Source organism: Octodon degus, unplaced genomic scaffold (genome assembly GCF_000260255.1).
Source record: "Octodon degus isolate 3935 unplaced genomic scaffold, OctDeg1.0 scaffold00044, whole genome shotgun sequence".
Lineage (NCBI taxonomy): Eukaryota > Metazoa > Chordata > Mammalia > Rodentia > Octodontidae > Octodon > Octodon degus.
Window position 1 is genome coordinate 822,333 of NW_004524620.1, and position 11,626 is coordinate 833,958.

The 11,626-nt window shown below is 45.7% G+C and overlaps 1 protein-coding gene across 5 annotated transcripts in view; it reads left to right on the plus strand.

Annotated features, from left to right (window-relative positions):
- The window catches only part of Kdm4c (lysine demethylase 4C), a 461,014-nt gene that overhangs the window by 429,990 nt on the left and 19,398 nt on the right, over positions 1-11,626 (plus strand). For all 5 annotated transcript variants that reach the window (XM_004631706.2, XM_023715829.1, XM_023715827.1 and 2 more), the window contains one exon: positions 11,046-11,165. In XM_004631706.2, coding sequence (XP_004631763.1) covers positions 11,046-11,165 — 120 coding nt within the window. The remainder of the gene's footprint in view (positions 1-11,045; positions 11,166-11,626) is intronic.

Consider the following 11,626-nt stretch of genomic DNA (forward strand, 5'->3'; position numbering starts at 1 on the left):
ACTGTCTTCTGACCTTTGGTGTAGAGCTTAGATAGAGTTATTACCTTAGCACCAGGTCCGGATCTACGAAGTTCAGATTCCTCCAGGTGGATGTTGTTTGGATCTGACTGCTGTGTTCCACTTCTTTCTGCTGCAGCCGTTAGAGTTGAACCCTTTGTGTCTCTCTTGCAAGATGTTCTGCTCCTGAATCAGCTGGGTGGGTCTTGCCTCTAGCCTCTTTGCAGGGAGTTCTGCTGAAGGGTTCCGTGCTGGGCCTGCATGCAGCCTGGGTCAAATGAGGATCCCCGGGCCCCGGGTCATCTCATTCACTCGCCAGGCCTGCGCTCTGGGTCTGTTCAGGATCCCGCGGCCCCGGTTGTCTCACTCACTCTCTGGGCCTGCGCTCTGGGTCTATTCAGGATCCGGAGGACCCCAGGTCGTCTAACTCACTTGCCGGGCCTGCGCTCTGGGTCTGTTCAGGATCCCGCGGCCTGGGTCGTCTCACTTACTCGGGGGCCTGCGCTCTGGGTCTGCTCAGGATCCCGCGGCCTGGGTCATCTCACTCACTCGCCGGGGCTGTGCTCTGGGTCTGTTCAGGATCCGGAGGGTCCCAGGTCATCTCACTCACTCGCTGGGCCTGCGCTCTGGGCCCCATCAGCTTTTTCTCACTACTTTTCTCACTGTTCTTGAGCACAAAAGATGCTCACACATTTTCTGTTGAGTGAAGTTCCCCTCCTCACCCCAGATGTCTGTTTATTAGCCCTGTTGGAATACATTAACACTTGGCTAAGAAACTTAGTAGGTGCATGTCTCAGCTAGGACAACATGCCTGCTCATTTTATGTAGTTCACATGCCATGTAAGTTGTTCAGCTTTTGCACATCTTCCTTCCTAATCTGGGCTCTGGGTGTCTCAGCCTTGTCTTTACCAGTTGTAATTCCAAGACTCACTTTTTACATGGGTTTGGGCTCCTGTTATCACCTAGGTGGATAATAATTAAATCCAGTCACAGTTCATGCAACACTCAACAGCTGCCAGGCAGTGGCCTTGCTTTTCCATTCTGTCCTCCACTTCTTTTGAAAGTACCTCAACCCATTCCAGTGATATCTTTCTGTTACTGATGAGGAAACCAGGCTGTAACAAGATTCCGTAGCTTTTGTGGAGTACCAGGTGGTCATCGGCCTGACTTCACCGTGAAAGTCCCGCTTGCTGTCACCCAGGGGAGGTCCTGGTGCATCGTGGCCTGGGGCCTCTGCCAGCATAGGGCTGTCCCCTGAGGGCCCACCAACACCCTGCTTATGCATACATCTTTTTCATCTTTCCTTTTCTTAGATTTTAGGACTGACATTTATTTTGGAAACCATGATAGAGGAATTCACCTCAAGCCTTTCTCTGTTTCAGTACATAAATTTTTATTGATACATAAAATATTTCATTCCCCCTGTGCATTTTAGCCCCTGCTGTAAAAGGGGAGGCTGTGTTATGTATAGATGGAATTTTTCTCTTATTCTCATGTAAGGCATTCAAGTCCTGGATGCTTTTGCTTTATGTCTGCAGGAAAAATAAAAGGAAGATGCAATCAGCTCTGCTGCGGTCAGGGCTGCTATTGAGTCCCTTCCTCAAGATTGGAAGGGTCACCTGTGTGGCAAACAGACCTGCAGTGCTGTTTTGCTCAGCTAACTAGCCATGTGATCCTGGGCAAGGGGGCAAAAAAAATATAAATGCTAGGTTTATTGTTGGGATTATTGGTATGTAAAGTGTAAAGCAGTTAGCATGGTACTCAGCCTCTAATAAACACGTAGGTAAGGTTTTGGAACTCTAGTGGTGATTGTTCTTGGTAGCAGCTAGTAATTATTGTCTAGTTCTTTGGCCTAATCATAAGTTTCAGTAATATAATTTGGATACCTTTAAAAAGGATAGAGGGAAAGGACCAAAAGGAAGAGGTAAAAGGAAATACATATTAGAAACTCTAAACCTACACATTCCCTATGTAAGTAGTAGTACATAATCTGTCACTTCCAGGAATCAGACTTGGAAGATTTCCTCTTGGTAGCTCCTCTTCTGATGGGCCCTTACACTTGGGATCATTACTCGGAGTCCAGAACACTTCCAGGAAGCAGAGAAAGGGTACTCTGCTAACTGCTGTCTGCTTTGCCACACCATTCAACACAGTTGGTGCATAGCCTGGGTGATTATGGGACCCAAATAAAGTCAAGGCGTTGAAGCAAGCGCCTTAAACACTGAAACAGTGGTGACACACACATGTGTAGGCAAACGTTGCACAAGCTTTAACGTAGAGATTACTGATGGCAGACTTCAGAGACTGAGTGCAACCCAAGACCACTTATTTATTGCAAAGTAACTCAGCTATTCAACTTGAGTGTTGAGGCTTTAGTTTAGAAAAAAAATGACTCATGCAGTAAACATCTTCTGTCTTTTTTTTTTTTTTAAGGATTTTTTTTTGGGGGGGGGGGCAATGCCGGGGATTGAACTCAGGACCCTGTGCTCACCAGGCAAGCACTTATTCTACTGAGCTATCTCCCTAGCACATCTTCTATCTTAAAAAGAAAACCACAGTAGTGTGCATGCCATAGGTTCGCCACTACTGGCATAGATTATTACTGTCCCCACATGTGGTTTTCAGTCAGGATCCTGTCATTCATTTCATTGTGTGGAGGGGGAGACATGAGGCCTTTGGTTAATCATAAGAGGAAACCCTGGAAACAGTTGGTGCTTGAGAGGGTGAATCGTGGACACAATCCCACTCCCCGCATCTTACCTGTGAATGGTCCCTGCTGCATCTGAATCTTGGGAAAGAAAAGATTCTAAAAAGACTGGGTCTTCTGTGTAGATGGGAGGGTAAGTGGGTGTATGGGGGTAGTTGTGGTGGTGGAGGTCGAACCCAGGGCCTTGTGCATGCCAGGCAAGAGCTCTAGCACTAAGCCCCATCTCCAGTCCCAGAGGACATGTTTGGTATGTGCCAGAGAAGGGAGTCCTCCTCCGAACGGGTAATTGAGTTTCCTTCACACCCTCAGTTTCAAGGTTGCAGAGAACTTCTAGCCAGCACTCTAGCATGGCCACTCCTGGGCCCGCTACCCTTTCTGCCTCCCGCATCCCTCCTCTGCAGGCCCTTTTGGGCAGGTTGGCCCAGTGTCACTTCTGTTTCTTGTATTTGTCTTTCATGACACTTCCTCACTTCGAAAAAATAGAAAATGATTTTCCAAAAACACATTTGTGTATTATATGCCTTTAAAGCTTTTGCATGCCAGAATCCCACCTATTTCTAATAGGATAAAAATTGACAATTATAAATACACCTTCTGAGTCCTAATGCCATAGTAACTTTTAGAGTAGTGAAACCTCTCTAGGTTTTTAGTGTCTTTTCCAGGCACTATGTTCTCTCTAGGACGATGGCTAAAGGGAGGGAGCGTGCACATAGACACAGCATTCGGCCTTCAGCAATCCATTGGGAAGTGTCAGTGCTATTTGACAGGATGACAAGCGGGTAGAATCTGGATATGGGCCTGTGGCAGGGACTTGGCCAGGTGTTACTCGTGATAGAAACTTGAGCTGCATGGGGGAGCACTGTCAGTGTTGCTTCAGCCCAACAGTGGCAACCACGGCACTTGGGGTACAGAGATTGGGGTGTGTGTGTGTGTGTGTGTGTGTGTGTGTGTGTGTGTGTGTTTCTTCTTAAAAAAGTCTATGAAGGAGGAAAACTGGAAGTCAAACTTTGGGTTTTCCCAGAATGGCCAGAGATCATTAGCCCTGGTCCTGGGATGATTGCCTTCTGTGACCAGAACATACCTTTGGATGGGAGCAGTCCAGTTTTCTTTTAAGTATGGAAGGGAGGCTCATAATATAAAAATTAAAAAACAAGATATAGAATGATTCTTTTATAAATGGAGTGACTAGTCGAAGCTGCAAAGTAAAGCACATGGCCACCTAACCGTCCAGCCTGCCGAGCCTCACATTGCCTGGGAGAGAGTTCAGCTGGGGGCCACCTCAGTCAGACCAAGGGAGTGAGAAGATCAGATTTACTGCGCTAGAGAACCGAGTCTGGTGTTGAATTTTTCAAAACTGATGAAATTAACTTATGAATAGTTGATGTGCCTTTTTTTAAACCAAGTAATGCTATTGGAGAAGTCCGTTCTAAGAATATAGTCGGTAATTTGGACAGACTTACGAAGGAAAATACACACCAGCATTCTACATAATAAAAGAAAATTGGAATGACCTAAATAACAGTAGAAGAATGGTTAAATTAATTGTGACATATCCATAATGTTGTATATACTTGGTAAAATGGAGTCTTAAAAGAATAATTAATAGCAAAAAAAATGCTTGTAATAGGCTACAGTAAACCCCCAACTTGCAAACATTCACATTGCAAACTTTCACAGGTGTACTGTCAGACTTGCGAACAAAGCTGACTTACAAGGTGTCTCCCTGACCTTTTGTAAAATTTATTTGCAAGTTGGGGGCTCTTTGGAGAGTGATAAACAGCAAGGGTCAGAATTGTGTTTACATTAAGGGAGAAACGTTTCCACTCCGTTTATGTGGAGTTCTTAAAATAGATGCTGGCTAGCAGGGCTGGCAGGTGGGGAGCAGGGAGTTATTTAATGGTATAGAGTTCCTGGGGGGATGATGAGGACATTCTGGGGATGAAGGATGATGATTGGGTCACGTGATGACTGTACCTAGGGCTACTGGGCTATATGCACTTACACGTGGTTAAAATAGTAACTTTTTACTATCTGCTGTGCAGATTCCACCCCAATAAAAAGAAAGGAGACCTCCCTAGCCCCTGGTGTGGAATAAATGAGCATGGTACGAACTGACAGGATGAGCTCCTGCTACATGGCAGCTGTGTGTCTCTTGAAAGAGCTCAGCTGAGCTTTGGTGTGAGTCAGTCAGACGTCTGGTGGGTAGATAGATGATCTGTGCGTAAGAGTGGATCCTCTACCTAGGATGCCCTGATTCCTTTGAAAAAGTGCATACAGATGTAGTGTAAATGGTGACAGTGATCATTTCTAGGTAATACAAAGACAGTAAATTCCCAATTTATCAACCAGTTCCATTCGGAAGAACATTCCTATGTTGGATCCATTTCTAAGCCCAGTGAGGAAGCTTCGTGCCTCCTAGCAACCCCCTCCACATCACCACTGCTTTTCCTCTTGCTGTGGACATCCAGGCTCTGACTGAGCACTGCACTGCAGTCCACTGTCATGCTGTACACTGAGCACATGACGGCGTCCAGCACATGTAGGAGCGGCTTTGGCAATTTGTTCACGTCTGTGAAATTTAGTAACGCGAGGTCCATTCATATCTGTGAAAGTCCACAACTTGAATGTTTCTAAGTTTTGGACTCACTATATAGGTTTTATTTTTCTATCTTAAGAAAATTATTTTCCTAGTGAATATCCTGAAGTGCAAAACAAACTGCTATTAAGAAATATGATTTTAACATGTTTTATCATTGATAATCTCTATGTGAAGGATGTTTTTGATTTCTGTTTAACAGGCAGCGCAAAGCAGTGGCCCTGCCAGACCAGCACTCTCAAGAAGCCGTTCCCTAGTGCAGTGAGCCTACGGCCCCCATGCCACAGCAGGAACACAGAGTCCTCTGGCATCCTGAGCCAAGCTGGTCTGGCATTGCCCTAGAAGCCAGGCATTCAGGTTTAATTGCCATGTTGGCACTTTGGGATAAATAAATGGGTTTGGGGCACTCAGTCTCTAAAAGGTTCCCCGCCACTGCTAAGAGCCTGGCACTGCTCGGAAGGCTTGGTGACTTATCTATATGGTGCAGCCCATGGAAATTTTCATGGGGGCAGCTGCAGGTCGCCTCAGATCATGCCTTGTGCAGAGGTCAGCACTTTCATCAATATGCTTTCTTCTCTTCTGTAGGGTGGTTTTGCGCTGGGGCCCTTTAAATGAGGACTGGATTCTCTGGTTTTATATTCCACCATTAACGGAAAGGTTTTTCCACCTCTCTGTGAGAGGCGGGACCTGCCATACCCCACATCAGCAGTTTCTTATCAGTCAGAATTGGTAGTAGCAAGCAGTAGAAACTTATTTAAATTTAGATTGACGGAAGTTGAGTCGAAGGTTATGGGCTGCTCCCAGGGTCTGCAGGACTATAGGAGAACAAAAGTCCGGAAACAAACAGCCCAGTACCCGACTGCTGAAGCAGGATCAGTGTGGCTGAGTCCACAGCCACCCTGGCCAGGTAGTGAGCTCACAGCAAGAAGCTTGCCCAGCTGGGACTGAGCAAGGACTCATTGGCCCACTAGCACCACTGTTACTGCTGCCCTTTGAGAGCGTTCTCCCTCTGCTTGCTTCTGTTTCTAACCACAGGTTCTAAGTCCTAGGTAGGTGCCACCAACTGGCCAGGCCCCGGTTGATGTCTTTGGTGCCAGAGAAGCTGGAAAAGAGCATCTCTGGCATTGCTCAGCATCTGTCATGGCAGTCTACTCTGCCTCCCACCGAGACTTGGAGGGAAAAGGGCTTTTAGATGCTGGGAGCCACACACATGACAGGTAGCCGCTACAGTTACTGAGTGGCTGTCAGTCAGTCTTGGTAATCCCTGCCAGAGTCCAGTAATAAGCAGCTGATTATCTCAGAGTGCTAGCAGCTGCTGGCATCGTTTTGGTCCAGGTCACTTAAACATTTTCCCCCAGGGAGACTGGCCAGAGGCTCCAGGCTGTGTGCCTGTTACTGCCAGCAACCTGTGTGCCATGTTTTCACCTGGTGCAGCTGGGCTGGTGATTGGGGCTGCCTGCTCTGTGATCCTTGTGTTAGGAATAGTGTGGCAGTGAGGATAGAGCCAAGGCAGGTGATGTTCAGGGACACCAGCTTCTCAGGGTCCTTTTCAAAAGGTGCAGTACACATTCCAAGAACTGCAGTGGTTTCAGAATTTGTATAATCGGACTGGTGGTCGAGCTTTCTCTGCAGTTAATGGAATCCCATTCCCTAACTTGGTGAGCATGTGATGTCACACCATCGTCTTACTTGGATTGATAACTCAGCTCAGTTTTTCAGATAACTGGACAAAGCCAAGAGCCCACTGTTGATTGGGACTATGGCTTCTGAGTTTTCACATCTGTTCAGTGTGCTTGCTGCAGGCCTGCTGGCAACTCCAGACAGCAGTGTCCCTGTGAACAAGGCTTTGGGAGATTTTAGGTGAGGTGTGTGCCGGAGGTGTGCAGCGAGGGGCAAACGGCTGTTTAGGTCAGGTGGAGGCACACTGCTTCAGGCGGTCTAGACAGCAGAGAGAAAAGTGCGCGAGTGGGGCTTTCAGGTGCGTTGCTTCCCGGCAGAGCTTTCTCGGTGACACCAAGGCCTGCGTGAGGGAGGGCGTCTTGGCGCTTTACATCTTTTGTGACTTGCCCCCTCAGGTTAGAGCTTGGAGGCCCCAATCTTCGCTTTTAGCATCTGTTGCTGTCTTGAGGTTACCCTGAGAAGCTGCACTCTAGCTGTTGGCCGCTCACAAGCAGCCCACGGAGATGCGCACCACCGAGAGATGTGAGACAACGGTCCCTTTAAGCTGCTGCTTTCTATAAATTAAATCCCCACTTTTTCAAACATGTATGTTTTTAATTTGTAAAAGACCTTTTATTTTTAAAGGACACCATTCTTTCCCCAAATGAAATTTTACTCAGAAGCTCAATCTGTAAATTAGGTAGATGTGTCGCTGTGGTTAGAGTGGCGGTAGGCCACTGTGTTGACGCTCGAGGCCACACCTCCCAGAAGCATGGGGTTCAGTGGAACTGGTGGGCTGGTCTCTGTCCCTTGCTTAGCAGCAGGGCATCATTGCCTCCTAGTGTTACACACATAGTAGGTAGTCAGAAAATTGGTATTAATTTAGTGAGTGCAGCAATTTGGTGGATACCGCGGAGCTTCTGCTTGGGCAGAATTAGGGAAGCCTAAATACTTTCAGTTTCTTTTTATCAGCCCACATGGCCCTAGTTTCATTCCTTTTTAAAAGCTTTATAATCTGCACACTCCTGAGACTTCTGGGAAACTCAGAATGTGAGACATCTGATGAACTGGCACCACTTCTTTAAGGAGGAAAATAGATACTACCAAAAGAGACTCTTGTGTGTCTTATTAGGAGATACTGTAAGTGTATTTAGAGAGTATCCTGGGAGGAAATAATGAATTGTACTCACTAAATGCAGCTAGATGCAAGTCGTAACATATGCACACTTGCAACTGAAAATCTGGCATAGACAATGAAGGTTACCCTAAAAACTGCCTCCTGATTGCTGAAGTGACGGAATCACAGAACAGTTTGTCTTGTTAAATTGTTGGTTATTTTTCTTCTTCTGACATAAATTTTAAAACAAAGAATTCTAAAAGAAAAAAAAAAAGCCAAGAATGCAAACTGAAATGACATTAAAGAACTTAAGCTTTATGGCTGATACACAGCAGTCAGCAGACTCTGAGCTCTGGAGGTGAGTTCAGGCACTCTCAATGCCACACACATTAAGGTTTGTTGTGAAAAAAGAGTTAATTGATAATTAGAAAAATTGTCACCAAACTGTTTCAGACATGTAGTTTCTTAACTTTAAGATTCCTATATCTTGGCAAAATCACATATGCTGTTTACTAATAAAGCTATTTTTTTAATGATAAATCATGATTTAAAGTACTTTACACTTGCCCAGGTGTCACTATGGCCTCTTGCCTCACCTCAGTGATAGGAAACGTAAATTGAAAAATAGAACATAGTTGGTGTTGTAGTATAAAAATTAATAAACTTCTTTAAGGCCAAATCAGTAATTCCTTAGCTCCCCCACTTGAAGGTTGTCTGTGGTGGGTGAGTAGCTGGGGACCATACTCATCTGCAGTCCCTGGGGCCTTGACAGCCTTTGTTGGAGTTCAAGAATAAATGGCACCTTTCTTTTAAGAGGAAAAGTGCTTCACGGAGACACAGGAGCTTACTACTAATAATGCAGATATCTGAGGGCATGGCTCATATGTGTGAGCACACAGGTTTCCCAGTACTGCGCCCTGACGTTAGGCTTCCCTGGAGAGTGATGATGGGGCAAACCGCGGCTCTTCTCATATAAAGAGGTGCACAAAGGGCTTGTTTTCTGCTGCAGGAAGCTCCAAAGAAAGAGCTAACAGAGAGCTCTCTTGCCTCAAAACACCCTTAATATTTCAGCACACTGTTTTACAGTGCCCCTAACCTCCCCCCACAAATAGCTAACAGGTGTGTCTGTTAATTTAGGTCCAAACAGCTTCATAGTATGACTAAGTGGAGCGTCTCATGAGTATCACTCTTTGCCCTGAAAGAATCCCACAGAGCCTCTGTGAGGCACTGTGACCCCCCTCCCAAGTTAGCATCTGTGGAACACAGTCTCTTTCAAAATTCAACAAGAAAACCAAGTCCTCCCTCACTCTCTTGCTAGCAGCTTCCCAGAGTGCAGAGCCAGGAGCAGCACCTTAGAACTCCAGCAGAGGGAGGATGCGTACCCCCACCCTGCCACCTGTGGCTGAGGTATCTGTGTTTCAGTTAGCAGTCGCAGAGCTGATGTGACTCTTCTGGGGCACTAGGTGCAGCAGTTTGGTGTACACTTGAATGTGTATCTCCATGGAACTCTTCGGAAGGGGATGACAAGAGAGGTGAGAACCTCGTGGACTTGTATAAAACACTGTATAGTTCTACAGCCCAGTCTTTCAATTCTGCATGTTTTGAAAACAAGTATGATCAAGGCTAAGAATAAATTTAATTTCATTTGACTAATTCAGTGTAGACTGTCAGTTCCACAGAGTCTCTGAACACTCAAGGTTTTTAGTTTGCACTTAGAAAAATGAATAGCTGAACCTTTCATGTCCTAACCTGACAATAACATAGTCACTCCTTTATAAGGCAGTGACTATAGAATTTCTGTTAATAATAAAAAATACATGATAGGTTTCTCTTTGTAAACAACTAAATATTTCCTGTGTGTGCTGCTCAAACTGCTGAACATGCCTTGGCTGCACTTATAGCTTAATTGGCCAAGTGTGCATTTCAGTCAGTCAGATTAGTCTGATCAGTAAAATGCCAGTATTAGCAAATCATGAATCACTAAGTGTGGAAAAAAATAAAAGCAGAAGTAGTCAAGTATTTAATTTCCTTTGTATTAAAATTTCATGATATTATACGCAAGCGCTTACTCTACTGAGCCATCTTCCTGGCCCCGTTACATGCCATACAGACAAATGTTAAGAGTTTACAAGCTGTGAAGATACTTTATTATTTTACTCACACCCTCTCCCTCGCAAAGTTCCTTCCCAAGTGAACTGCGTGACTTGTGCGCTCTGAGTACACTTGGGAAGTTACCATGTGGGCCGGAAGACCTGCAGTGGGGAGGGAGCCAGCTGGTCTTGCTGTGTGGGAAGGAGCAGGCCCTTAGGGGTATGCTGGGCAGCACACAGTGCCTGCTGCCTGCCTTCATGGGCCCCTGCCAGCCGCCGCCTGGGCCTGCTGAGCCCTGCCAGTCCTGATTTCACTTTGCTTCTCCCTCTCCCAGTGCCCTCGCCTTTTACCCTCTCATGTAGCTTCTTTCTGGCAGCAAAACTGATGACTTCCAGGAGCCTCTTTGTGGGCTTGGTTTCCTTGTCAGGAAAATGGGGATGATTAATAATCCGTCTACTTCCAAAAATGATTATAAGGATAAAATGAGATGTATGTTAAGAAAGCATTCTGTTAACTGCAAAGTGCTATGTAAATGCCAGGTGTTATAAATCATAAACTGTTCTATTCCTCAGCTAAAGCAGTTTCTATGCATATTTGAGTAACCCCCTAAACAATTTCTTGTCAGATAGTGAATGTAAATGCTGCTGCTTTCTCCGGCTTGGATTACGGTGGTTTCTTTGCAACTTTATGATGTAGGCTGAATCTTTAAGTACTCCTTTGGTTCATATTGCTTCCCCTGAACACCCATGCGAGATCATAATCCATAAAACACAGAGGCAGTAACTCCTTTTAATTGCCAGGAGTTCGTCGCTTGCTGAGTTCTAAACACAGCCGCTTAGGCACTTGCCTTGAAAAGCCTGTCTGTGTTTATTCCACAGAGTCGAGACTGCTTGAAGCTCGGCCCTCCTGCTGAGGGAGAAGTTGTCCAAGTCAAGTGGCCTGATGGGAAACTATATGGGGCAAAGTACATTGGCTCAAATGTTGCCTACATGTACCAGGTACGTGCTGGCTGTCCTCTCTGGTGCTTGGGACAGGATACAGGCTGTCAGAGGGAAGCAGTACATGGAGTATGCTGCTCATAATAAGCCACAGGAATTTGGGATGACTCATGACGGAGAAGAGCTTTAATGCCTAGATTGAAGCTCTGGTGTTTGGTTACTAGGATGGATACTCAGAAACTCTAACATTTGATGAATTGTTCAGCAAAAAGTAAGCAATAAGATAGGTTGTTTTACTATGTTTTCTTACATGACAGACTTATGGGCTTCTTCATCTCACCGTAAGCCAGGACGGTGATGGTTGCTGATAGCTTTGTGCAGAGAGAAATAACCCCTGAGCATATCAGCTAAAACTAATGCAGGGGCTGGTGAGATGGCTCAGTGGTCTAAAGCACCTACTTAGACCAAGCTTAGCAAAGCACAGGGACCGCGGTTCAATCCCCCAGCACCACATGCCAGCC